General features: G+C 36.5%; 2 protein-coding genes across 2 annotated transcripts; both read right to left on the bottom strand.

Annotated features, from left to right (window-relative positions):
- Positions 1–23,723, bottom strand: LOC134854156 (L-threonate dehydrogenase-like). The gene is made up of 6 exons (XM_063870281.1): positions 23,480–23,723; positions 22,212–22,503; positions 21,758–21,865; positions 20,651–20,826; positions 2,314–2,425; positions 1–561 (listed from the first exon to the last, which is right to left on the bottom strand). Exons 1-6 carry the CDS (start codon positions 23,486–23,488, stop codon positions 239–241), a joined length of 1,020 nt encoding a protein of 339 aa, XP_063726351.1. The 5' UTR covers positions 23,489–23,723; the 3' UTR covers positions 1–238.
- On the bottom strand, positions 9,015–19,045 carry LOC134854352 (probable 3-hydroxyisobutyrate dehydrogenase, mitochondrial). Its single transcript, XM_063870572.1, has 4 exons — positions 18,961–19,045; positions 17,653–17,944; positions 10,034–10,141; positions 9,015–9,106 (listed from the first exon to the last, which is right to left on the bottom strand). The coding sequence occupies exons 1-4, from the start codon at positions 18,967–18,969 to the stop codon at positions 9,015–9,017; spliced, it is 501 nt and encodes a 166-aa protein (XP_063726642.1). The 5' UTR covers positions 18,970–19,045.
- Positions 23,724–27,781: the final 4,058 nt, after the last annotated feature.

Here is a 27,781-nt window from a genome sequence, read left to right as displayed (position 1 = left end):
TGTTAAGCACTGCAAAAATCGATTCACAAAGTGTGAACGGCACTATGCAACGTATAAAGCGAGCAATAAAAGGCAGTGAAGAAAACTTTGTCCATGATTGTCAAATTAAGTAATTTCTCGTTTCGTAAAGTATTTAAACGTTTTTTTGAAAACATCATGAAATCCTTCCGTATGAGTTTAATCGTGTGTTCAAACTTCATCTCTCGTTTATCAAAACTTCTGAACAACTCTCAGGGCGTCATTCCGGGAGAACGCAGTTCTCGTGTCTGATAGCGGACGTCTGTTCTTCGCCGATAACTTCAATGCCCCAACTCCACTTTTCATACCCAGCTACTTGCAATTTTTCTTCATGAAGATCTTCGGCTAATTTAGCGTAGGAATAACAACCGGCCAAGTCTCCAAAAGCACTTTGGGCATCTTTAAACTTCTGTTGGGTTAATTTCATCATCGGAATGTCGACACCAAGGTCATCGGCTAGTTGAACTCCGTTTGCGATGTCTTTGTTGTGGTTCTGAATAGTGAAGCTTGTGTCGTACCGCCCCTTGAAAACCTCAGGAACGCCTGCAAGCATAATTGACCAGTTAGCCTGTCTGCTTACATTCAAAGTAATAAACCAAGTAATAAACATTCCACCCACCAATCCAGTTCAGGGGGAATTAAGTTCACTTGGCTACTGGAACAAGTTGTGTATTGTTTTCAGCCAATCGGGAGCAAGTAGTTTTTTCTTTTCCTTCGATAAACACGACATTTTTTCCTTTTCCTTCGATTTAAGTCTGATCAAAGACAAAGAGACAGACAGATCTGATCTAGACAGTGAACTTAATAACGAGCAAAACAAACAAAACGAAGGCATTTTGGCCGGTAATTGAACAAATAAAGCAGTAAACGAATAGTTGTTTCGCAATTAGCTTGCCCTCAAATAAAAAAAAACGACTAACTGTTGTAAAAATGATAATGATTCAATATTCGGCTAAAAAAATTTCCTAATTGCTGCCTTTCTTCTGTTTTGCTCGCCTACTGTCTCTCATGATTGCCAATTAAGTTCACTGTCTAGATCAGACCCGTTGGTTGGTTGTCATTCACGTTAAAGCTTTTTTTCTAACAATGCAGGGTTAATTATAACGTTTATTTAACGATTTGGATCATGAAACAACACTTTTTACCAGTTTTTATTTAAGTAACCGCCTGTCGACCATTTATTGCATTCGAAACATTTGAAATAGTGGTAAAATTTTAAACGGCAGAGTTCGAATAAGGTTTTTGGGCTGCAGATAGACCACTGGTTTGCGATTTATGTTTTGACCGAGGCGGGTCGAACACATGTCAGGTTTGACCGAAAAACCAGAGTCAGAAGGCCTTATAATCGAACTCAAAGACGAGACGAGACGAGACGAGTCGGAACATAAAGTCAACACAAAGTCTTGTATGATTCGAAAGGTATTGTTGTCTTGAGTTTAAATTTGAAAAGATATTTCACCTGTGATTATTTTTTGTAAAGTTATGGGGTTTAAAATATTGCCATTTTGGCCAATTTGGGACAATTGACGCGCAATATATTTCGCGCTATTAACGCGTAAGCGAGATTTAATCCGTCTTAGAAGTTGTTCCAAATTGGTGTTTGAAAAAATATTTGCCATAATTGATTTGTTACCTTTTGTACTTTACATGTCGTGTGGATGATTTTCATAAAAAACTTCAAATTTTTGAAAAAAAAGTTCATTTTATTTTATTACATTTATTTTATTTATGCTATTACTGCTCCATAAACCTTAAAAGGCAGTCGGAACATTCAGGGCTTCGCCTTGATACGAGCAGTCTTGTTTCTTTTTAGAGTACCGAAATTAATAACAGGATTTATTTAGCCTGGGGAATTTCAAGGCCCTTTCTGGCCAGAAAACCAAAAAATAGCGTGACGAACAGATCTGACTGTCATCACAAACCATTTTCTACGAGTAAGCACTATACGGTGGTTTATAAACGAGCCAAAGTATAAATCAACCGAAGTACCAACCAGCCGAAAATACGTATGTGTTTTATAACAGTTATGTAACAGTTACGAAAGTTATGCAAATTCATTCAAACGTTGTAACTTTTTGGCTGGCTTAAATACTCCGCGCATGTTCGGCTGGTTTATTTACTCTCGCACTATACATATCTCTTCTGGTGCATCCAACAAGGTTCCAAAAAGTCCTTCAAATCATCAACTTAGATTAGAAAACTCACACTTTGGTCAGAATCGAATGGCCTGTTATAAGTACCATGTAATTTTAATTGAAATTAAGTTGTGGAGTACAAAATCTTTGTTGATTTCACCGGTTTCCCATGCGAAGCTGTTTCCTGAGCTGGCTCTGATTGCATGGAACACCTTATTCAGATCCAGACCCTGTCGTTTAGCAACCAGAAGCATCTCAGTCATGGCCACGATCTGTCGCAGAATAAATAACATCCTTTTCGTTTCAACTATCTGCGCGGCGATTTGAGTATAATTTTTAAGTTCCTAAGTTTTGAAAAAGTTAACTATTTCATTATTTATTAAAAGCTGCGTATTTCAGACTAAAATTTTGTTTACTAAGCAATTGAAAATAAATTATGAAAAAGGCTCTCATTAACTTAACTCATTTTATGCTAAAGGACTAGACGAACTGAACTGTTAAGCTTGTTCGAATAATCAACCGCCTTGGACTAAATAGTTTTATCCAAGGATTTCTAGCTTATGAAAACCCAGAGTGTCATTGGCAAATACCACGAAGTTTTCAATTTAAAATCTTTAGTGGTTGACAAAAAAGCCTGTTTGTTACAAATTTAGTTGTATCTTAGCATTTGAAGGCTGAAAATAAAATTTTGTTTTTGAAAAAAAAAACATTCTCAATTTTGGGTAGAAAACTCAAACTGGACTACGTTATAGACCCAAAACATCAAAACTCAAGTTTTTTTTCCTAAAAAGTTTATTTGAGCATAGAGTCGAGTTTGTAATCAAAGAAGGGGTGAAATATTTTTACCTCAAAATGGAGAATGCACAGCATACAATTGCACAACATTCATATATGAAATTGTACGATGAACACTGCTTTTGTTCAAATTTTTTTCTTTTTTCTGATACCAGAATTAATTTTACTTAATAAAACTGCCACTACTTTCTATTCTTGGAGTTTCAAACAAATTTCTGATCATTTTTGAAAAAAAAACATTTCGATGGAAAAAGGCTTATCATACAATTTTTTTATATGAAAATTGTATGATAAGCATGTTTTCAATAGACTCCATATGATAAATTGTATGATAAGCGTTTTTCTTGTATAGACGCCAACCAGGGAACACTTAGTCAAAATTAACAAGTCGAGATGTTGTGGAAACGACAGTACTAAAATCATAGTTAACAGGGGGTGATTTGAAAATTCAAATCTTTCATAATATATTATTTGTCGGCTAATCTTTTAAATATTCCACAATTCACAACCAGGCCAAACAATGTTTTTTGAAGGAAAAGGGCATTTTCACGGCGTTCATGAAAAATTTTACCATTTAATTTAAGTTGCCGTTGCATTCTATTTATCAAACTGTACGATGGTTGGCGCCAAATTCTCATGTTGAAAATTTAGCCAAATGGAGTTCATAGCCACAGTTGGCAACCGGAATTAATGGAAAAACCAAATTTTTACTGGGGATGGCTAGAATTGTGACAAATTCGAGTGAAAACTCGTATTTTTCCAAGAACCAAATCATAACAAAAACTTAGTGGTACGCAAAACATTGAAATCACAATCGCAACGCTTTCTAAGTTTTTGCAAAAGATTGGAGGTCAAACAGCTGCAAAGCAAAAATTTATGCTCTGAATGACGGAAAACCGGGATTTAAATCTTCTATGGAGATTCTGAGTGTTTCATCTAGTTGTGGACATTCATTACGAGGCCAACCTGTGTTTTTGTGACTTGTGAGCGGATCCCGCTGCAAAGACGCTCTCTTTGTTCTTCTTTTGGTTTATCGGTTTTTTTTGTGATCGGCGTGCGCGCTGTTCAAGCTACGCACGCAGGGCATAGGCCCATTGGAGCGACGAAAAAATTGCAATTGACGTATGATTTGTTTATAGAAGCGATCTGCTAACGTACCGATTTTTTTTTTAAACATAATCATGACTAGTGTTTGATTAAAATTTTATCTACAAATCTCGGTTTCCCAAATAACGCCTTCTTTTGAGCTTTCATTTTTTTCCCGGAAAAATGGTTTCAATTAAAGGAGTTATTTCAAAGTTTTATTGTCTTTTTTTTTCAAAAAAAAGGACAGTCGGGAGGATGTGCAGACCACGCACAGGCGTGGGTTACCTGGTTCGAGCCCGATGGGTAGCGAACAATTTTCATCTATTTTTTTCATGGGTTTATAAAAAGAAAAAAAAAGAAAAAATCGTAGCTTTTAAGCTGAGAAAGATTCAGATATGTGGTTACATCTTTGATCACTTATTTGACAGGCTGAAAACCCTGGGCATGAATTTCGTGTATTAGATGACGATTTGAGAAAAAGGTTTTCTGTATTTGTCCCATTTGTTACTTTTATGCCTGTGTGTCAAAACAAATCTGCAGGTCTTCTTCTTTTTTGTACCAAACAGTCAGTGTATAGCAAGCAATCATAGTGCAGTGGTAAAACTTTTGATTAAAAAACCACAATCTGCAGTTCAAGACTGAGTTTCAATAACGAATTTTTTTAAAATATTTTTTTGTTTCGAACAATTAGGAATGTTTCAACTATATTTGGAGTGCTAGCATTTGGAAAAATCAACCTGCCAAGCAACAGAAAAATATCAAAAAAGCCATTCTATGAAATAAAAATTGTTGTTTCATTCATTACTGAACAATTTTTTTTAATTCCTAAGATTCATTTGAACAAATTAATAGCTCATTTACTCCCGCTGCATCCTCCTGAGACTCAAACACCAAATTGTGGCCTATCCAGTGCACAGGTTGGACTCGTTATGTTTATTTTCCGATTGAGAGTGGTAGAAGAGCTTTTCTTATATAAAATATCTAAAATCTCTAAAATCTTGGTCAAAATTTTTTCACGAAATCCTGCAAAATTTGGAAAAATGAAATTATCCATCTTTAAAATTCTTGAAAGTTTTTATTCTTAATTTTGTCATCTTTGTTTTTTTCCAGGATTATTTGAAACTTTTTGGATAACTTTGCAACAGAACCTTGCAGAATCTAAGTGGGATTTTATTCTGCTGATTAAGTCAAATGTACGTATTTATTATTAAGTGAAACATTTTCAGAAATTTGTAGATGAAGAATTTTTTCATGTAGTTTGGAAAATAGCGCTTCTTCAGCCTCCCCTTGGAAATTGTTCAATGAATGATTTGAAAAACTATTGACCGGTATCTGCTTTGTGCTCATTATAGTTAATTCTCACAACAATTTTTGAAACTATTTCGAATGAACTCTTGATTGATCGAAGTGAAAATTTTATACATCAGTGATCGCATATATTGCCAAGTCTTTCCATTCAACAATCATAGCATTACTTTGACAAAATTTATCATGAAAAAAAAACAGCCAGTTAATTTCCACAGAAGTCATGTGAAACCAATGATACTTCTTATGACACCAATGATACCATGTTTCATTTCATAGCTCATAATTATCTATTCAAAAAAGTTTAAATCTTGAGAACTTATTTTTAAAGCGCTCGCAACGGATTTTAAAAAATTGGGAAAAAATTCAAGATTTTTGCAAATTTTGTTTTTTGTCTTCAAGATTCTTGAAGTTTTCTTAAAGATCTTTACCGGTCTTCAAGATTCTTGACACGATCTTGCCAAGTTTTTGAAGATTTTTTCTAAAGATTCTCCAAGATTTTGCTAAGTTACTAAGATTGCTGGGCTTGGAAATCAATTGTGGAACTCAAGGAAAAACTTTTTGCAGATGTAATTTTTGTCATTTAATTAATTGATATGCTTCCGACTTTCATGAATCAGTGTTTCCTGTATGTAGATAATACCAAAGCGGCTGGATATGAAAACACTATTCTGAAGGAAGATCCTTATATTACATTATTTATCTGGGCTAAACACGAAAGAAGATATTTTATTTAGAAAAAGTTTGATCCGGGATCTTCGCCTGCAATTTACAGAGTAATCGTAAATGCAAACAGACAGTTAAAAAATTTATGAGTTCATTTTGTAGCCACCGCTTTCTTGCGACAAAAAAGCCCTTACCCTTGCTTACTTTTTCACACAACCATTGTCAATAACCATTAGTTTTGATTTCGAGTATCTTTAAATAGCATACATGCATCCTCCCGTAATTTTTAATGAGTTTGCATCACCAGTTCGGAATGAGTAAAGAATTAATTGCCGAAGTTCAGAAAGAGTGCAGAGATGACGTTTAAAATGGTACTCAAGAAAAATCACCTCAACGATCTCGAGTATTCTGAAATGCTCTTGAAGACAAATCTGTTACCAATTTCTTTGCATTGAGAAAAAAAAAGATCCAATCTTCATGAACAAAACTTTAAATGAAAAAAATGTCATCGCATGGATTGATCACTGATAATTATGCTCTGGTCCAGGAAAACACCGATCTTCTCCTTGAAACTTTCTCTGAAATTAGAAAACGGTACAAATGAAATGCCAGCAACATTTCTATGTGCGGAGCACTAGAGCAAACCAAGATGTGCTCTATTGGGTTTTCTGGTTCCATTCCTTTAAAAGAACTTCTTTGATAAAGTAACTAATGCATTACACGAGGGATAAAACAAAGAGTTCAGATAAAAAAAGTATCGACAAATTTGGTTCAACTTGCAATCTTCTTGGAAAAAAGTTGTCGTATTTAGATGCGACCTGGGTTCACAGTTTGAATCAAATGAACCCTGAAAAATCTGGAGATTAAAACACACGAAAGAAAAAAAGACGAAAGCAAATGCTTTAGAACATCTAACAGTAGTAACAATCTGAAAGATTAATTAAAAGCAACATATTGATATGATGGTTCATTAGAATATCAGAAAACTTTCAGTAACAGGAATTGATCAAACAGCAAAATATGTCTAAAAAAATTGAATGTTGAGTATTGTGAACAAAGAAGACAAAGCCAAGCTATTTTGGGTTGAAGTCAAATAATTTTGGGCAAGAACTTGCCGAGATAGCCAAGATATTTACCAAGATTAAGCCAAGAATCTACAAGATCCTTGAAAGAAACCAAAGATTGATAGATCTTGATAATTTAGGACTCCCCGGGTTGAAGTCCCACCGTTAAATATCGGTTTTTCTGTAGTATCCCAGTGATCGCTATTTTCCAGCGCTGACTCATGCATGAATCAGAGTTTATTGTTTAGCTAAGCTTGCGATATTTCAGGGCTGAAAATCAGAAGTAAGACTTAAGAAATTTTATTGAAAGTGTGAATTATTAAGCCCTATAATTATAGCAGGTAAAGCTACGCGTCGCAGAGGTAACATTTGTGACTACTAAGCGAAAGATTGAGGGATCAATCTCCGTTAGATCCCTGTTTTTGCTCATTTTGATAAATTTTTATTGCTTTTTCAAAAAATAGCTAAAATAGCGTGAATTCATCGATAAAATCTTCTAATGTGGTAATGAACATCGATAATTCTTCGATGAAAATAGCCGTTTTGTTCACTTTTTATCGCTTATTTTCAATTTGAGCTCAACCCGGGTCAAGATTTTGATAAACATTTTTTGAAAAGTTTTTCTTAGAGGTTTTCTTACATTTTACTAGACCTAGTTGAACAAAAGTCGCTAACTTAAAACTTCGTTTAATATTAATCTTACATTTTCTTACAAAATTAGGCTCTAACAATGTTACAAGGTAATGATTTTTTCTTAAAAGAAATTTATAAGATAGCGATTTTTCTTAAAACAAAGATGTAAGATAGGAACTTTTCCTACAAAAAACGTAAAAATTTTTTTCGCGTTTCTTTTGTAATACAATCTCTTAAGCCAATCTCCAAATTTCTCCGCTGTCGCAGAGTACAATCATAGAAACTCGTAGCCCAAAAGTTTTTTTTTGCTACATGAGCTTACCGGAAAACCCATTACCTTTAACAGAGTTAATTTTTTTGCTGATTTTTAAATTGCTTTAGTCAATGTAAACTTGAACCCCACATACAACACAACCAACGCTGTATAACATGACTCGTCAAAATAAGTTTTTTTTATCTCCAAAATATTAGTCAACCGCTTTTTACTTATAACTAGAAGATATATTGGAAAAAACTCAATTTTTTTGGAATTTTTGTGCAAAACGCATACATTAGAACCGCTATCTGAAAACTTTTACATGCATAAAAATGAAATGAAAAAAAGAAATTTTTCCAAAATTGAATTTTGTCTTTAATTACTGTAAAGAAACATACAATGTCATTTCCGCGTTTTTTTTAGTTTTGGGAAAAGTTGCTATCCTAGATAATTTGTTATAAGAAAGTTGTAGGATAGCGGAAATTTCCTACAAATCGTATAAGAAATTCTAAGATAGGGGAAATTTTTGTAAGAGGGTCAACCTGCGAGAAATTTAGTCATATTGGGTTATGAATTTGCATCTTGTCGGTACCCTTGTTTTTTGCTATTTCCTTGGCGATAAAGTTATCATAAACGCGGGAAATGTTCGCAATTAATTCAATTTAAGTGCAATCTAAACTATTATAAAACGTTCAACATATGAGTATGAGCGAAAAAGTAACTGCGGCGCTAACTTAAAGCCATTAATACTGTAATCAGTTGAAACTCATTAAACTTATGTTTTATTATGGCTTTTAAAAATTTTTTTAACTAATTTTATATACTTTGTTAAATACCTTTTTATAACTAAAAATCATTGCATTTTTGTTTTAGATTTTTTTGTACGTCTCTTTTCCAGTTCCACTGCCCTTTTTGATTTTTTCGAAAACTCGATATACAAAAAAATCTAAAATTGCTTCTGATGTTCTAATCTGAGATTAAAGGTGTCAGCATTAACAAATGAACTGCTACATCATGTTTTACATGAAAGTTGTCGTATGAACAGTTCATCAATAATTATATTTTGAGGAGACTCTTCATTCTGTAGACTGCTGTCCTTTTGCCTGCCACCAGGCAACACATTTCACCTCTCTTCAGAGCAGTCAAGCCTGCATCACATAAACGAAAAGTTTTTTTGTATGTATTAGCTGGAGGGGGTGGGGTTTTGTTACTTAACACACAATTATCAATTATGGTTGCGAATTTTCTTAAAAGTTCGTTTTTATAATTCAGCCGTTTTAGACAGCCGAGACACATCTTTTTGTCAAATTTTATTAAAAATATATGTTAATTTACAGGGGAGATCGAGCATCAAAAAGTACCTTTTTTGGTCACATGAACTAAAAACTGCTCAAAAAGGCATTTCCTTCGAATAACTGCCTGCGGCGCAGACATAGTTTCTTCTCTTAGAACAAAAACTTTCAAAATTGATCAAAATTCTAGCCATTTTGCCTCTTTAAAAACTTTTTTTCTGGTTGTTACATTTAAATTAAATTCGAATTACGCTGCCAGAATTAGGTCTTCCCATTCAGGGGCGGATCTAGATTTTTCTCGAGGGGGCGGATTTTCAAAAAAATTTCGAAAATTTCGTCGATCTTTATTTTAGGTCGACCAAATTGATTTTCAGAGCTCTCCCAAAGCCTTACAGAGACCCTGTTTTGGCTAAAATTTCTGCGCCGCAGGCAAAACTTTGAAAAAACAGGCCGAAAAGGCGTTTTTAGGCAGTTTTTGGGAATTTTTTTTTGGCGCACGCTACCCCTTCCCCCTCAAAATAAGTAAATATTGGCGCCAAAGGCGCCTTTAGAAAAGTTTTAAGGTCCATCACCAAAAATGGATATCTCAAAATAGTACAAAGGGGGATCCTTTGGGTCGGCAGGGGTTCGAAGAAAAAGCTGAGGGAAGAAAAAGCGTCCGCCACCCCTCCCTCCTAAATCCGCCGCTGTTCCCATTGAATAAAGGTAACTATAACTTAATTATATCTGTAATTGCATATAGTTATTGGTAATGGGTGCATTTGAGTTCAATCTCCCCCTTACCTCCAGTGATTGGCGCTTCGATGAATTGAGCACCAAGACACGTGACTTCTCTGTCCAGCTGCTCATTCTGAGAATGGATACTGGAAGTGTGATCTATCCAGTACTGTCCTAAGAAAAAATTTTTAAGTTAAGTGGGAAAGGGACGTTTCTCAACTTCGTCCAAACATGGCCATACTTTTGACCATAATACATAATCAGGTCCAGGTGTCAGGTCACAGCATTAAAGTGCACGTAAAGTCCAAGCGAAACAGTACCCCCCCTTATTTTTTTATAACTGTCATACCGCTACTGCAGTAGCAGTAATTGTCTATGTATGTACAACCAACCTATGGTGCTTACTTATTACTTTTATGGTATGCTCAAGGTCATAGTGTGTGATGACATTGAGACTAAGTGAGAGATCAGAGTTCGTAACACTGATCTAGCTCTCAGTAACAAATTGAAACAAAAGAAAAGAAAACCTAAATTCAATATTCCAAATACAGTATTGAATTACAACTTGTTTTCAATCGATATCGCAACGCATATCACATGGCGCAGCCAGCAGGATTCGCAGCTCAAGATAACAGAACGGATATGGGAATTCCGGTATTTTGGGCGTCAGCGAATCTACACCCTCCGTGGCAATTCAAAATCTGGTTCGAACAATTTCTAATGGCGGTTACGGTCAAAGAAAATGTGAACCCAGAGATTATATTGGAAGAACCAAAAGACATATTAGAGGAACCACCACCTTGCCCAGAAACACTCAGAGAAGGAGAGAATGAAGATGCGAGGAACGCTAGGATTCTTAGAGATAAGCTAGCAATGGATAGAGTAGTATTGGAGAACGAAGAGAGAAAGACAAGAGGCCCACGAGTCGGATACAATGTTTTCTACAACGAAGTACAAAAGAAATTGGTGTCCAGATTATTTTTGTCTTTGGATACAGAGGGAAAGAAAAGATTCCTACAAAAGAACCCGCATGCTGAAATATCGAAAATGACGTTCAGGGAATTTACAAACTTGGCAGAAGTTTCGTTTCAAAAGGTGAAATGTGTAACATACGAAAGATACAAGCTATTTACGAGAATGCAAGAATCTGGAGAATCTCTGGAATCATTTCACGCAGCGTTAACTGCACAAGCAGCCCGATCAGAACTGAGAGCATTGGAAAATGAAATAGTCCGCGACCTGTTTATTTCAAAAATGAAAAACATGACATTGCAGGACACGCTGACATTCGAGACCCTAGACCCGGAAGAGGTTCTGAAAAGGGCTATAAAATTCGAACATAGCAAGTTAACCACAATGGCGTTCCAAAAGGCTAATGCGGCGGTTACAGGGGGATCAAGTAACAATTACACCTCGGGTGTGAGAATAAAACAAGAACCTGTAATGGCAGTTCGAAATTTGTCGGGGACAACAAAAACTCCAAACAGAAGGGAATCGAATAAAAGACAAAACAATAACAAGAATCAAAACACGAAAACAAAACCATGCAATAGATGTGGAAAGACATTTGACCAAGGACATCTGAAAAATTATCCAGCGATGGGGAAAACCTGTAAAAACTGTGGTAAACCCAATCATTTCGCAAAAATGTGCAGATCCCAACAAGTAAGCGAAGTTGCGGAAGACTCGGAAGGATCGGTAGAGGAATGCGATCAAATAAGTGAAAGTGTTGGGTCAAATAGTGAGTTTGAAGTTATGTCGATACAAACCTATCAACCGGAAAACGAGAGAATTTCAAAATATGTGAAAGATCGAATCAATGAAATGAGGAACAATTCAAATGAAAAAATGATGCGAGTTCAGAAAATAGATTCGATTCGAGATCCAACATTGAAACGAGTAATATCACTAAAGGCCTTGGTACGAATAGATAACCAAATAATTCAATTAACAATGGACACGGGAAGTCCAGTTTCATTTCTCAATTTGGCGACAACGAAGGAAATTATGGAAAAATCAAACAAAGTAAGATTCATTCCGTCAGATAAACTGAATTTACAAACCAAATTTGTTGACTACAACAAACAACCGATCAGTATACTGGGAGCCCTAAAGACCAATCTGAGGTCAGCGGGCTGGGAGGTAAAAGGCGCCACCTTTCTGGTATCAGAACGAAAGACCAGATGTATCATGGGACTAGACTTGCAAGGACAAGTGGGAATAATTACTACACAAAAATCACCGCCCAAGGAACTCACCAGGTTTGACGTGCTCATGTGCGAGCAGTCATAAGGTTGGAAAGAAAAATTTTTCACTCAATTTAAAAACTTATTTGAAAGACAAGCAATTTCGAAAAACCACATTGTAAGTTCAAAATTTAAATATCCATTATGTCCAATTCAAGAAAAGGGGAGAAGAATCCCAATTCACATACAAGATAAAGTCGAAAAAGAAATTGAGAAGTTGTTGACAGAAGGTCATATAACAAAACTTGATAAATGTACGAGTGATTGCTTTATCACTCCGATTGTGATAACAGTAAAGAAAGACGACTCAAAAAATTGGCAATGGACGCGAAGCCAATCAATAGACAATTGTTCAAAAATAAATACCAAATGCCGAATGTAGATGAACTCATTGATGAGGTAAGCCAAATTGTGACTGAAAAGAAAAAGACTACGCTATATTTTTTGGTGTTAGATTCGAAATATGCGTACAGTCAATTAAAATTGGCTGCTGATACAGCTAGACAATGCAACTTCAATATTGTTGGCTGGAAAGCAACCGGAACCTACAGATTTTTGACAGGGTTCTATGGTTTAGCAGATATGCCAGCTGAATTTCAAAAGGCCATGGATAGAACTGTCAACCACGCTAAAAACACGTTCTGTTTTCTGGATGACATACTCATTGTGTCAAAGGGAAGTGAAACTTGGTAGAAGCAGTATTAAAGAAATTGGATGCGGAAAATTTGGTATTGAAACTATCAAAGTGGGAATTTTTCAAACAAGAAGTGAATTGGTTAGGTTATCACCTCTCAGAAGCAGGGGTTAGACCAAAAATCACTAAAACGGAAGCGGTGGTAAATTTGAACCCGTCGAAATCGCTTAAACAGCTAAGGTCATTTCTGGGAAGTATAAATCACTTAGCTAAATTTATACCTAACGCAGCAAGCCTGACTGAAAAATTAAGACCACTTCTAAAAGAAGAGAATCAAAAGAAAAAGCTAAAAAACATGAAACCCGGTAAAAAAAATTTGAGTGGGTGGATGAACACACGGTAGTATTTAATGCTATAAAAGAAGCTGTGGCAAATATAACAAAAGTACATTCTTACGATGCTACCCGAGAAACACGATTTAAATGTGATGCTAGCCATGATGGGCTAGGGGCTACTTTAGAACAACAAAATGATGAAGGCCTGTGGGTCCCAATTTCATTCGCATCCCGATATCTAAATGCCCAAGAAAAAAAATATTCAACAAATGAATTGGAGTTACTGGCAGTTGTTTGGGCAGTAGATAGATATAAACACTACCTTTTGGGAAAACCATTTACCATTGCAACAGACCATAAAGCGCTTACATCAGCACTGGATGTTAACAAATCGAACAAGACCTACCAATCACGTTTGACCCGTTGGGTTGACCGGTTACTGCCATATCAGTTCAAAATAGTTCACATTCCGGGGAGGGACATGGGCATAGTTGATTATTTATCGCGTGATCCTTTCAATGATCACTGGCCTGAATCAGAATTAGACGAAAATTTTGTGGTAGCGACAATAAACTCCTTTCATGAAGCGTTCGACTGCAGGAACAGTAGGCTTAAAGAAACTGGGTCGCTCAACCGGAACGAAAACGTTCCAGAATGTTCTAGAAGGAATGCAAAGAAACAGTCATCAAGTAATGGTTGCTATAGCAACCAAAACGGTCAAAAACGAACAAAGCTCGACCGGAACGAAAAAAAAAACAGTTTTCACGACTGCAAAAACAGCTAAACACTGCAGCTCAATATAAACAGATCATTTTTTCGTCAATTCAACCCAACAAACAGTCGGTCTCAAATAACTCAAAAATCGTAAAACAACCAGTACTAGAAACTCGGAAAAAAAACAGACTCAAGGAACGAGATGTCAGGAAACAGATCATACGACTGGTGGTCGGACTCACCACAAGAATGGCGAAACGAGAAACGCGAAGAGAGTCTAATGGATCCAAAGTGGAACCGCTCAATATCCAACACAAACGAACTTTCGGAAGAAGAGGAGATCACAGAGACAGTAAAGCGTACAAGAAAAATCATCAGAGGTGGCCGGAAAAACAGAGACAGCTCCGACAGTGAAACACGACAAGCATCACGGGTGAAATGGCAGCTCGAACCGGATCAACAAAGAGAGGCAGATCAAAGACTACGCTCATTCTGGCAACTAATAGGCGGAGAAGACAATATACGGGAAAATAGAGAGCTGTTGGCACACACCCAAGAAGTCAGGGACAGCTCGGAACATGAATCGCGTTCAGCATTGACTAAACCAATCGCATCGGCGGAAAGGAAACTAAGTGAGGTGCAGGTGATAGAAATGGAACTGACGACTACAGAAGAGGCGGAGAGTGAAGAGGAAGTGTGCTCAATAGAACCAACGAATAGACTGGGAAAAACAAAACTGCCGAAGCAGCAACAAGAAGAGACTCTGGACAATTTAGCAAAACTGTTCGACAAAAGTCTACTAGCAGAATTAACCACCGAAGACACGTGGATGGACCGCCTTAGACGAGTGATAGAAAAGAGGGGACAAACAAGGCTTTGAACTAATGGGACCTTATACAAACCCGTTGTGGTCACAGATGGCAGTTCAGGACGATTGCATCTTGGTGAATAACCGGCTAGCAGTACCAGTACAACTAAGACAAGCTGTCCTAAAAAGAATACATCGAGGGCATCCAGGCCAAGAGGCTATGCTGGGAGCAGCGCAATACCTGTGGTGGCCACACATGAATAAGGACATTGTGAATCTGGCAGACGAGTGCCGTAGCTGTACCAGATATGGTAAGAATGTAAAATATCTTATTTCGAAAAATGCGTCAAAACCACTGCCACTGCTCACGCAGCCGGGACAGGAAGTACAATTAGATTACGCGGGGCCCATAGAAAATCAAAAAGAAAAAAAATCTACCTCTTAGTAGCGATAGATCGATTCTCAAAATTTCCATCAGTGAAGGTTACGAAATCTACAAGTGGGAAGTGCACAGTAAAATTCTTGAGATCATATATCGACACACATGGGATTCCCGAATCAATTCGTTCGGACCAATTTTCAGGTTTTAAGGGGAAAACGCTAAAAAAATTCTGTTCGGAACTCAATATCGAGCAAAAATTCTGTCCGATGGGGGACCATCGAGGCTGTGGTTTGGTCGAACGTACAATCCAAACTATAAAAAGAAGACTGGGGGTGATGATGGTCGAAGAAAATCATAAATCAATCAAATTATGTCTTAGTATTATAATGTAAATTTACGGTGGAACAAGCAGAAAACCATTCAAGTATCCCCATTTCAAGCGCATTTTGGCAGACTACCAAAAACAGAAATTAAAATTGTGAGGGATAGGTTTTTAAACAATTCTGACAATTTAGACAAACAACATTTGGAACGCTCAGCACTGACGGCTTCCCAATTGAAACGTAGAATTGACCAGTCGAGAGAGAACCTCAAAATTGTACGCAAGGGACAACTCAGCAGAGATACAAGCCCACTGCACAAGCAGCAGCTAACATCGGACAGAGATAAAGAAAGGGCCAAAGCTCTAAAGGAGTTGTTGGAGGCGAACGCCGGCTGGAACAACGAGAGAAGAGATGCGGCTAAAAACGATATCAGAAGATTAGTGGACGAGACGGTACTACTCAATCCCGATCTTCGAAAGGAGATGATTTACTCTTGGGAGAAAGGATTTGTGGAAGACAAAGTGGAAAATCAATGTAAATCACCACCTAAAACAATACTCAGAAAGGACCCACTAAGAAAAAGCGGACAAGCACTAACCAAACAACTAAAAGGTAAAATCGCTTCCGAAACAGACTCAACGATCAAGACGTCTACAGGCTCGATCTATAGGAAATCGGATATTGCACAATCAAAAACGGTGCTGACACAAGAAAATCAGCGAAGCGCGAGTAAAAGTCCATCGGTGGAACCTACAAAAAAGTTTAAGAGGATCAGTTCCCCCGAATGACTCGAGGAGTTGGGATCAGATGAAGAACTACAACTAGATATGGAGATCGCAGATACGATGAATCCCATAGAGCGTTTTCAAAAGAGCCAAACAATAGTGACTTCAAAAGACACAGAAGCAGGGGGAGGTCTGAACTTGGCAATCAAAAGAGCAAAACCAAATCTGGCGGGCCCAAAATCAATTACAGAGGAAGGCGACACCAAGAAGTCGGAAAAGAAAGGGAGAGAAAAAAAATCAAAACAAGCAGCAACAGGGGACAAGCCAAACTGCGACGGCAGTCGACCCCAAACAGGAGCAATCCACGTCATGGCCGGAAAAATTAGACGATAAAAATCAGTCAAGCTCTACACCTAAATCAAAACAGCGGTCAAAATTGAAATGTATTGATTCCCAAACACCCCTAGAGGACATAGTCGACACATTCCACAATCGCAATTTAGCACCGTCCGAGTGGGAGAAGTATGCAGACCAATTGGTAAAACGAGGAGTACAGCGAGTTGCAGACGAAATCAGAGGAAACCCACAACAAATTTCGGAAAAAGATACAACTTTCGAACAACCACAAGGATTTTCGGATGAGTCGAGTACTGAAGAGTCGGGTATCAGAAGAAGCTCCAGGCAAACGAAAAACAAGGAACCGAAACGCTTTGGAGACCCGATAAAGCATTCAATTAAAGAGATATCAGAAAACCTAACAGGGGGAGCACTTCTGAAGAAAGCACTTAAGGAATATAGAAATCAATTAAGAGACTTCAAGGAACGAAGCGATAGACCAATGGAATCAAAAGTAAGACGACTCAAAAGACACCTCTTCATGCGAAAATTTGGGTATGCTACACTAGACGAAGGGGTTGAATAGACGAAGGAGTTGGGAAATAGAGTTGAAAGAAAATTGAGAATGCTATAAACTAAACCGTTAAATAACCCAGAGACTTTCCTATGAACTGAGTATAATGAACTCTTTTTAAATAAATTATCCTACTTATGTTGTATAATTTATTTCTTCCACCGAGGGGGGTGTGTCATACCGCTACTGCAGTAGCAGTAATTGTCTATGTATGTACAACCAACCTATGGTGCTTACTTATTACTTTTATGGTATGCTCAAGGTCATAGTGTGTGATGACATTGAGACTAAGTGAGAGATCAGAGTTTGTAACACTGATCTAGCTCTCAGTAACAAATTGAAACAAAAGAAAAGAAAACCTAAATTCAATATTCCAAATACAGTATTGAATTACAACTTGTTTTCAACCGATATCGCAACGCATATCACAATAACTTATATTGAATCCGTTTTGATCTGTGGCAATTCTAGTTTTAGGTCACAATGGGCGGTTTGTTTGTTTCACTTTTGGCGGAAAACACTGTGTCTCTCGTCTCATAGCTACCTATTAGATCTAAAAACTTTACATTTCAAAACGCAAAATATTTAAAATCATAGAGGAATCGAACCTTTCGATAAGTTGTCCTTAATTGACCTTTCCCAGACAGTTTTCACGTCCTGTGCACGAGGAAGACATGTCATAATGACGTCACACGACTTCACCACTTCGGCCGCTTCTCGGGTGAAGGTCACTCCCTGTGGTACAAGTTGACCGATTTCAGGGCGAGTGTCGCAAACAGCCGACAGGATAAATTGAGTGTTGTTTGCTTTGTGAATGTTTGTCATCAATACTAGGCCCACTTGTCCAATTCCAATGATTCCAACCTTCATTGCCGGTTGATTCTCCATTTGAGTTTTTCTCTGAATAATATTCTCGTGGATAAAAAAAAACAATCACCCCACCCCACTCCCATCTTCTAAATTACCAAGTGACCGGTATCCCCACAAAATAAGCAAAAATTTAAGCAGCAAGATAATCTGCAAAATGCTGAATAGTTCTGATTGCTAATGAGTATCTAGGATCTAGGATGCGGATATAAGATTTTCTCGAGGATGGGCGGATTTTCAAAAAAAAATCGAAAATTTTGTCGAACTTTTTTTGGGTCGACCAAATTGATGATTTTCTGAGCTCTCTCAAATTACTATAAAGACCCTTATTTAGAAAACAAACTCTGCGCTACAGGCAAATTTTTGATAAAACATGCCAAAAAAGCGTTTTTAGACTAAAAAGACTAAAATTTTTACCAAAAAATTGTTTTTTTTCTGAGTGCGCTTCCCCCTCAAAATTAGTATATTGGCGCCAAAGAAAATTTTTAGGGTCATTCAGCCAAAAAGGGATATCTCAAAATAGTTAAGAGGCGGGACCCTTTGGGTCGACATGGGTTCGAACCCTGAGGGGGGGGGGGGTCCGCGTTCATACGCCCCTCCTCAATAAATCCGCCCACGTGCTCTCGTTTTAAATAAGAAAAAGATTACTTAAGCTAAACCAAAAAATGAAAAAAAAACTGAAACAAATAGCAAAAGGATTTTTTAACCAGGGACACAACAGCAGTTTTACGTAAAAATCTGAACAGCTTAATGGTCCTTGTTTGTACATAAATAGTCTTAACTTCTATTAGCGTACAAAAAAGTCGACAAAAAGATTTCATGGCCTGGCGAACTTACCATGAAGGGGTGAAATTTCAAAGTGGGTGTTGTTCTTCGGATCTCTATAGCTATTCCCCCCTTTTGCAAAATGGCGGGGTGGGAGGTGTTGATTTGTTGATTTGTTACTAGGTACATAATTCACATATGCATAACCCTTCAATTATTTCTTTATTGATGTGGCCATTTGTTTCGCTGTGGGGAAATAGTTAAAGAGATCTGTTTTTTCTTACTTGAGCCATTAACTTTCACACCATCGAATGTCAAAGCTTATGCTGTTCAAACTCAGTTGTTTTGTAAAATAAGGGAATCAGTTGATCGTGTTTTTTTTATTTGATATTACCTAACCCTAACCCTAATCCTAACCCTAACCCTAACCAATTTCACAAATCCAGACTTTTGATTGCTTGAGCCATATCTCATACAGGCGGCAAAACAATTTAAGCATTATTGGCATTATGGGCTCAAACTTTGGATCAAATAGATTCTAGATTACGCTGAGCTAACACCTTTGTATGATTGAATGATAAGCAATACCAACATCTGTCCGACTTTGGTTCGAAGTTCACTGATCGGAAACAGGGCGTGTAAATTTCCATATTTAATTAAAAACCTAACCAAAAACTTGACTAACTGTGTACTTGGACCAATTTATATGCATTTGTAAGAATTTATTCATGACGATGAATGTGTATTCGAGAATTTTTAAGCATTTAAGCTATTTAGTTGGTCTTATTATTTCTTTAAATGACAAATTATCAACACTAACTAATTGATATTTGCTGCTGGGAGAGTAAAAACGACCATTTTAAAATAAGAAAGTAAGTAAAAAAATTTAAAAGTGTGAGTTATTAAACCCTATAATTATAGCAGGTAAAGGTACGGGTCGCAGAGTTAAAATATGTGAGTACAAAGCGAAAAATTGAGGGATCAAGTTCCGTTAGTTCCCTGTTTTTGCTTACTTTGATAGATTTTTATTGCTTTTTATCGTTTGTTTTCAATTTGAGCTCAACCCGGGTCGTGTTTTTTATAAACATTTTTAAAATGTTTTTCTTAGAGATGTTCTTACTTTTTACTAGACCGGGTTGAAAAAAGTCGCTATCTTAGAACTTCTTTTATAAGAACCTTACAACTTCTTACAAAATTAGGCTCTAAGAATGTTATAAGATAAGGATTTTTTCGTATAAGAAACTTATAAGATAGCGGTTTTTCTTAAAACAAAGATGTAAGATAGGAACTTTTCCTACAAAAAACTTTTTTTAAAAATTTGCTATTTTTTGTAATGTAATTTCCTAAGCTCAGGAAAGTTGCTATCCTAGATCACTTGTTATACAAGGGTCAACCCGCGAGAAATTTGGTCATATTGGGTTATGAGTTAGCATCTTGTCGGTACCCTTGTTTTTTGCTATTTCCTTGGCGATAATGTTATCATAAACGCGGGAAAAGCTCGCAAATAATTCAATTTAAGTGCTATCTAAACTAGTAAAAACTTTCAACATATGAGTTTGAGCAAATAAGTTACTGCGGCGCTAAATTAAAGCCATTATTACAGTAATCATGTGAAACTCATTAAATTTATGTATCATTTTGCTTTTAAACTTTTTAAACTAATTTTATAAGCTTTGTTAAATACCTTTTTATACCTAAAAATCATTGCAATTATGTTTTAGATTTTTTTGTACGGCTCTCTTCCAGTTCCCCCGCCCTTTTTGACTCTTTCGAAAACTCACTATACAAAAAAAATCAAAATTGATTCTTATGTTCTAATCTGAGATTAAAGGTGTCAGCATGAAAAAGTGAACTGCTACATCATTTTTTACATGGAAATTGTCGTATGAACAGTTCATCAATAATTATATTTTTTAATTTTGCGAGGGGGTGGGAAACTAGAAAAGAGTCTTTTGTATTTTTATGTCATCTCACCTGTGACGCATTTAACAGATTGGACCAGAGCTTGACGACTGTGCAAGAGCCGACCTGCTGGCCAAGATAGTGCAACTGTTGGTAGTTTATGTCGAGGAGACTCCTCATTCTGTCGACTGCTGTCCTTTTGCCTGCCACCAGGCAACACATTTCACCTCTCTTCAGAGCAGACAAGCCTGCATCACATAATCGAAAAGTTTTTTTGTATGTATTAGCTGGAGGGGGTGGGGTTTTGTTACTTAGCACACAATTATCAATTATGGCTGCGAATTTTCTTAAAAGTTCGTTTTTATAATTCAGCCGTTTTAGACAGCCGAGACACATCTTTTTGTCAAACTTTATTTAAAATAGATGTTAATTTACAAGGGAGATCGAGCATCAAAAAGTACCTTTTTTGGTCACATGAACTAAAAACTGCTCAAAAAGGCATTTTCTTCGAATAACTGCCTGCGGCGCAGACATAGTTTCTTCTCTTAGAACAAAAACTTTCAAAATTGATCAAAATTCTAGCCATTTTGCCTCTTTAAAAACTTTTTTTCTGGTTGTTACATTTAAGTTAAATTCGAATTACGCTGCCAGAATTAGGTCTTCCCATTCAGGGGCGGATCTAGATTTTTCTCGAGGGGGCGGATTTTCAAAAAAAATTCGAAAATTTTGTCGATCTTTATTTTAGGTCGACTAAATTGATTTTCAGAGCTCTCCCAAAGCCTTACAGAGACCCTATTTTGGCTAAAATTTCTGCGCCGTAGGCAAAACTTTGAAAAAACAGGTAAAAAAAATGCGTTTTAGGCAGTTTTTGGGAAATTTTGACCAAAAATCGCGTTTTTTTGGTGCGCGCTACCCCCTTAAAATTAATATATATTGGCGCCAAAGGCGCCTTTAGAAAAACTTTAAGGTCCGTCACCAAAAATGGATATCTCAAAACACTTCAAAGGGGGACCCCCCTCCTAAATTAGCCCCTGTTCCCATTGAATAAATGTAGTTATATCTGTATTTGCATTGAATAAATGTAGTTATATCTGTATTTGCATTGAATAAATGTAGTTATATCTGTATTTGCATATAGTTATTGGTAATATATGAGTTTGAGTTCAATCTCCCCCTTACCTCCAGTGATTGGCGCTTCGATGAATTGAGCACCCAGACAGGTGACTTCTCTGTCCAGCTGCTCATTCTGAGAATGGATACTGGAAGTGTGATCTATCCAGTACTGTCCTAAGAAAAAATCTTAAGTTAAGTGGGAAAAAGACGTTTTTCAACTTCGTCCAAACATGGCCATACTTTTGACCAGAATACATAATCAGGTCCAGGTGTCAGGTCACAGCATTAAAGTGCACGTAAAGTCCAAGCGAAACAGTTCCCCCCTACCCCAATTTTTTATTTATAACTTGTATTGCATCCGTTTTGAATTGTGGCAGTTCTAGCTTTAGGTCACATTGGGCAGTTTGTTTGTTTCACTTTTGGCGGAAAACACTGTGTCTCTCCTCTCATAGCTACCTATTAGATCTAAAAACTTGACATTTCAAAACGCAAAATATTTAAAATCATGGAGGAATCAAACCTTTCGATAAGTTGTCCTTAATTGACCTTTCCCAGACAGTTTTCACGTCCTGTGCACGAGGAAGACATGTCATAATGACGTCACACGACTTCACCACTTCGGCCGCTTCTCGGGTGAAGGTCACTCCCTGTGGTACAAGTTGGCCGATTTCAGGGCGAGTGTCGCAAACAGCCGACAGGATAAATTGAGTGTTGTTTGCTTTGTGAATGTTTGTCATCAATACTAGGCCCACTTGTCCAATTCCAATGATTCCAACCTTCATTGCCGGTTGATTCTCCATTTGAGTTTTTTTCTGAATAAAATTCTCGAGGATAAAAAAAAACAGTCACCCCACCCCACTCCCATCTTCTAAATTACCAAGTGACCGGTATCCCTACAAAATAAGCAAAAATTTGAGCAGCAAGCTAATCTGCGAAATGCTGAATGGTTCTGATTGCTAATGAGTATCTAGGATCTAGGATGCGGATATAGGATTTTCTCGAAGATGGGCGGATTTTCAAAAAAAATCGAAAATTTTGTCGAACTTTTTTTGGGTCGACCAAATTGATGATTTTCTGAGCTCTCTCAAATTACTATAAAAATCCTGATAAAACGTACCAAAAAAGCGTTTTAAGACTAAAAAGACTAAAATTTTGACCAAAAATTGTTTTTTTTCTGAGTGCGCTTCCCCCTCAAAATTAGTATATTGGCGCCAAAGAAAATTTTTAGCGTCATTCAGCCAAAAAGGGATATCTCAAAATAGTACAGAGGCGGGACCCTTTGGGTCGACATGGGGTCGAACCCTGAGGGGGGGGGGTCCGCGTTCATACGCCCCCTCCCCAATAAATCCACCCACGTGCTCTCGTTTTAAATAAGAGAAAGATTACTTAAGCTAAACCAAAAAATGAAAGAAAAACTGAAACAAATAGCAAAAGGATTTTGTTAACCAGGGACACAACAGCATTTTTCCGTAAAAATCTGAACAGCTTAATGGTTCTTGTTTGTACTTACATAGTCTTAACTTGTATTGGCGTACAAAAAAGTTGACAAAAAGATTTCATGGCCTGGCGAACTTACCATGAAGGGGTGCAATTTCAAAGGGGGTGTTGTTCTTCGGATCTCTTTAGCTATTCCCCCTTTTGCAAAATTGCGGGGGGAGGGGTTGTTTTGTTGATTTGCTACTAGGTACATAATTCACATATGCATAACCCTTCAATTATTTCTTTATAGATGTGGCCATTTGTTTCGCTGTGGGGAAATAGTTAAAGAGATCTGTTTTTTTTTCTTACTTGAGCCATTAACTTTCACACCATCGAATGTCAAAGCGTATGCTGTTCAAACTCAGTTGTTTTGTAAAATAAGGGAATCAATTGATCGTGTTTTTTTATTTGATATTCAAAAAAATAACCAATTTCATAAATCCAGACTTTTGATTGCTTGAACCATATCTCATACAGGCGGCAAAATTATTTAAGCATTATTGGCATTATGGGCTCAAACTTTGGAACAAATAGATTCTAGATTACGCTGAGCTAACACCTTTGTATGATTGAATGATAAGCAATACCAACATCTGTCCGACTTTGGTTGGAAGTTCACTGATCGGAAACAGGGCGTGTAAATTTCCATATTTAATTAAAAACCTAATCAAAAACTTGACTAACTGTGTACTTGGACCAATTTATATGCATTTGTAAGAATTTATTCATGACGATGAATGTGTATTCGAGAATTTTTAAGCATTTAAGCTATTTAGTTGGTCTTATTATTTCTTTAAATGACAAATTATCAACACTAACTAATTGATATTTGCTGCTGGGAGAGTAAAAACGACCATTTTAAAATAAAAAAGTAAGTAATTTAAAAAAATTTAAAAGAACTCGAGATGTTTTAAAAAGCAATCGGAAAGCTTAAAGCTTTTCCCTGATACAATGTGAACAGTTCTTATTTTTGCTGACAATTATAGAAAATTTGTACTCAATGTGTTTTCCTAGCCAAGCTTGACTTTTTGACTAGCCAAGTTTTAGCAATTTGATTTTTAAACGACCGTCTTGACATTAATTGCTTGAAAACAAAGCGCATGGGAGTACATTACGAGGCCAAACTGTGCATTCTGTGCATTGTAAGCGGATCCCGCAGATTTGCTACTTTTCTCTGATCTTCTTCGCTGTTTCCGATTCCACAAACAAAAACCTAAAAAACTGTACCGCTCAAAATCGCTCCGAAAATAGGCGCTTTTGCGGAATCCGCAACCGTACTTGCGGAATCCAGAATATTTTGTGGAATCCACAAACTAATAATAATACATTTGTTTAGTTAAATTGAGCTGTTGCGGATTCCGCAACTGTTAGCGGAATCCGCAACGTGTAACGGAAGTCCGCAAATTGTAAGTGGAATCCGCATTTTATTGCGGACTCCGTTTACATATATGTACATGGGTAGTATCCGCATTCCGTTTACATATAAAGTTATATCTTTTATTTACTGGTCACCAGAAAAATCAATCTCAATTACTACATTGATCAACTACAAGTTGAAATACCAAACGTTTGGTCTCAATTCCTGTCAACCCAACTTCGACCTCAAATCCCGACAACTTCGATCTCAACTTCGATCCCAAATGCTGACCTACTACTGAACTTCGATCCCAAACACTGACCTACCGATCCCAAATACTGACCTATTTCGATCTGAACTTCGATCCCAAATACAGATTCAATCCCAAATACTGACCTAAATTGTCGATATGCCTTGCGTTGTGTTTTCAAACACTCTCAAGCCAATGACTACAAATACTGAATTTATTCGGCGTTTAAGCTTCCAAAATGAGTATTTGGGATTGACGCAATCCCAAACACCGACCTTAATTGGCGATATGCTGTGTGTTGTATTTCTATACACTCTCAAGCCAATGGTTCCAAACATTGAATTTATTCGGAGTCGTGTTTCCAAAATATCAAAAGGTGACATCCACTGATTTAGTTAACAAATGTTTTGATGTTTGTTTGTGGATCCCGCTGACAATGATTAAGTCATTGCCTGTAAACTCCGCATTGCTATAGAGAAGAAGTACAGCTCTAGTTTTTAATTGTTCATTTGCAAGTTCAGTAATAAACAAATTTCTGAGTCCACTTACAGTTTGCGGAATCCACTTACATTTGCGGATTTCGCTTGCAATTTTGCGGATTCCACTTACATTTGCGGATTCCAATTAAATTATGTGGAATCCACTTACAGTTGCGGAATTCAGAACATTTTAACTATAATCGCTTGCTGCGGAATCCGCGGCAAAACAAATGTGCCGACAAAATTTACATTACAGGTAATTGTACGCGGAATCCACGAAAGTTTTGTAAGTGGAATCCACTTACATTTTAGAACATGTTTAAATGTTTGTCTAAGAAATCCAGGAACATACAGACACAAAATTTTGCGCCTATCCAGTGCACAGTTTGGTCTTGTAATGTATGTATTCAAAATGAAAAAAAAATTGAAAAAGTTTTGTGCAAAAAATTGCACGATGAATGCACGAAGCGGAAAAAATTAATGAACCATGACTACACGAATGATCCAGCTCCAATATAAAGGATCGGTAGCAGTTTTTTGGAAAAATTATAGAAGTTTTCACAAATGCTTATTTTTTTTTAGAGTTTCCCGTCTCATACAATGTCAAAGTCTCTCTAGTACATGCTACAACGTTGATCTAAACTATTCGGTCAAAATGAACAAACTTTGAAACTTTAAATGCTTATAATATCACTGGCATGATTTTGCTGTAATCTTTTTGCGAAATTCAGAACGAAAAACCTACCCCAAGAATTGGTCATTTTGAGTTTTTCGTTAATAAAAGTTTTTGCTGGAATTATTTCATGAATTGAAAAAATATAAATATCAAAAGAAATTTCTTACACAGCCCATCAAAATTTTGGAAGGGAAAAATCTGAAAAATTGATTTATAACTGTTTTTGAGCAAAGATTTTGAGTTTCATATAGTAAAAACGACCTTTTTTGGCTATCGACCAAAAACATATTCACCTATACAGATTTTTTGAGGATTTACTCATCTAAAGCTTTGTTGAACTGCCTAAGAAGTTTTTTATATGACTTTTTTCATCATTTATTGCGGTTGTTCCAGAGTAAATATTGATTAGCTTATAAAAGTCAAAATGACCCATTGTTTTGGGTAAATTTTTGGTTCTGAATTTCGCAAACCAAATTACCCCATAAAATTTCTGCTGACTTTCAAAGAATTTTACCAATTTCACTTTTTGTCTACTTTTACCCCAATTTTAGAAAAACGCGTTTGAATTTTCCAATCTTGGTTATTGAGTGTTTGGAGCAAATGAAAATGGTTAATAAAAATTGGAAACAATTTTATTGCGCTAACAAATTGCACCTAAAAAACCAAAAGGACAATTTTCAAACCTAAGTAAGATGCAAAAAACAGTCGCAGCTGTAAGCTTTGTTCAAAAACTTTCAGATCTGGATATCATGTTTTGTCAGCTGCGCCTAAAAGACATCATGGAGCGGCGACAGCCATGCAGATGCTGGGCGCTTATGTTTTTAAACGTTTAAATAATTCCATAGAATAAATGAAAAACATATCATTATAAAAAGAACGACAATTTATGCGTCTCTCCGAAAAAATGAAAATTTCTAAGAAATAACAGAATATTGATAACTGGGACAACTCTTAACTAAAAAATTAATGTTGCTGTTTTTTTATTATGAGAGTTATAAAAGAAGGTTTTAAATGTATTTTTTGACAGAAAAATGATATCTTGACTGATTTGATTTTTTCATCTGAGCTCTGATAACGGCACTCTTGTTGTCTGATTTTGGCGTGGTTGTTTATTGATTGTTCAACTTAAACTTCTGTGGTCTGAGTCGGATGATTCTCTTTGACTTGCACAACGAATGACTAGTCTTGTTTTTTGTAGGGAGCTCTTCGCTTTTTAAAAGTACAAGAATAAAAACTTGCAGTTAACTTCATTCAAACTCTCAATGCTTTTTACGTAGAAACGGCAAAAAATTGTATCAACCAAAATTAGTTCCAAAAGTTGTCTGTTTCTTGAAAACTTTAGTTTCAAAGCTATTTAGATTTGCTGAACATTACAACAACATGTATACACTGTTGTAATTTTCAAAAAAAAAACAAAGGTTTTTGCTGAACATTACAACAAAATGTATATACTGTTGTGAATTTCAAAATAACATTTTTTGTTTTCAACGCGAATTGGAAGCAGATGGCTTGATTCAGCATTGACTCCTCAGATCGTCGGTTTCACTTTGTTGTTCCAATTGAGTTATGAGCGATGTGGTTAACTCATAGAGTAATTTCGGATAGGGTACACCGTCTGCTCGTCACGCTATCTTATTTTCGGCCGGATATATTCGTGCAACTTCTTAGTCTAATACCGATCCTAATCTTACTCTTATACTATCTAGTCTCAGGTTGTTTAACTAGTCTCTGCTAGGCTCAATAGATCTAGGGTATACTGGTTTATTGCGGCTGCTGAAGTTCTCTTGGAGAGGCAACTAATTTCTAAGTTAAATTCAAATCTCTCTGGTGCTGAAATTACAAGTAATTT

Source organism: Symsagittifera roscoffensis, chromosome 9 (assembly GCF_963678635.1).
Source record: "Symsagittifera roscoffensis chromosome 9, txSymRosc1.1, whole genome shotgun sequence".
In the NCBI taxonomy this organism is placed as follows: Eukaryota; Metazoa; Xenacoelomorpha; order Acoela; family Convolutidae; genus Symsagittifera; species Symsagittifera roscoffensis.
Note: the sequence above shows the minus strand (reverse complement) of the source record. Positions and strands in the feature narration are given on the sequence as shown.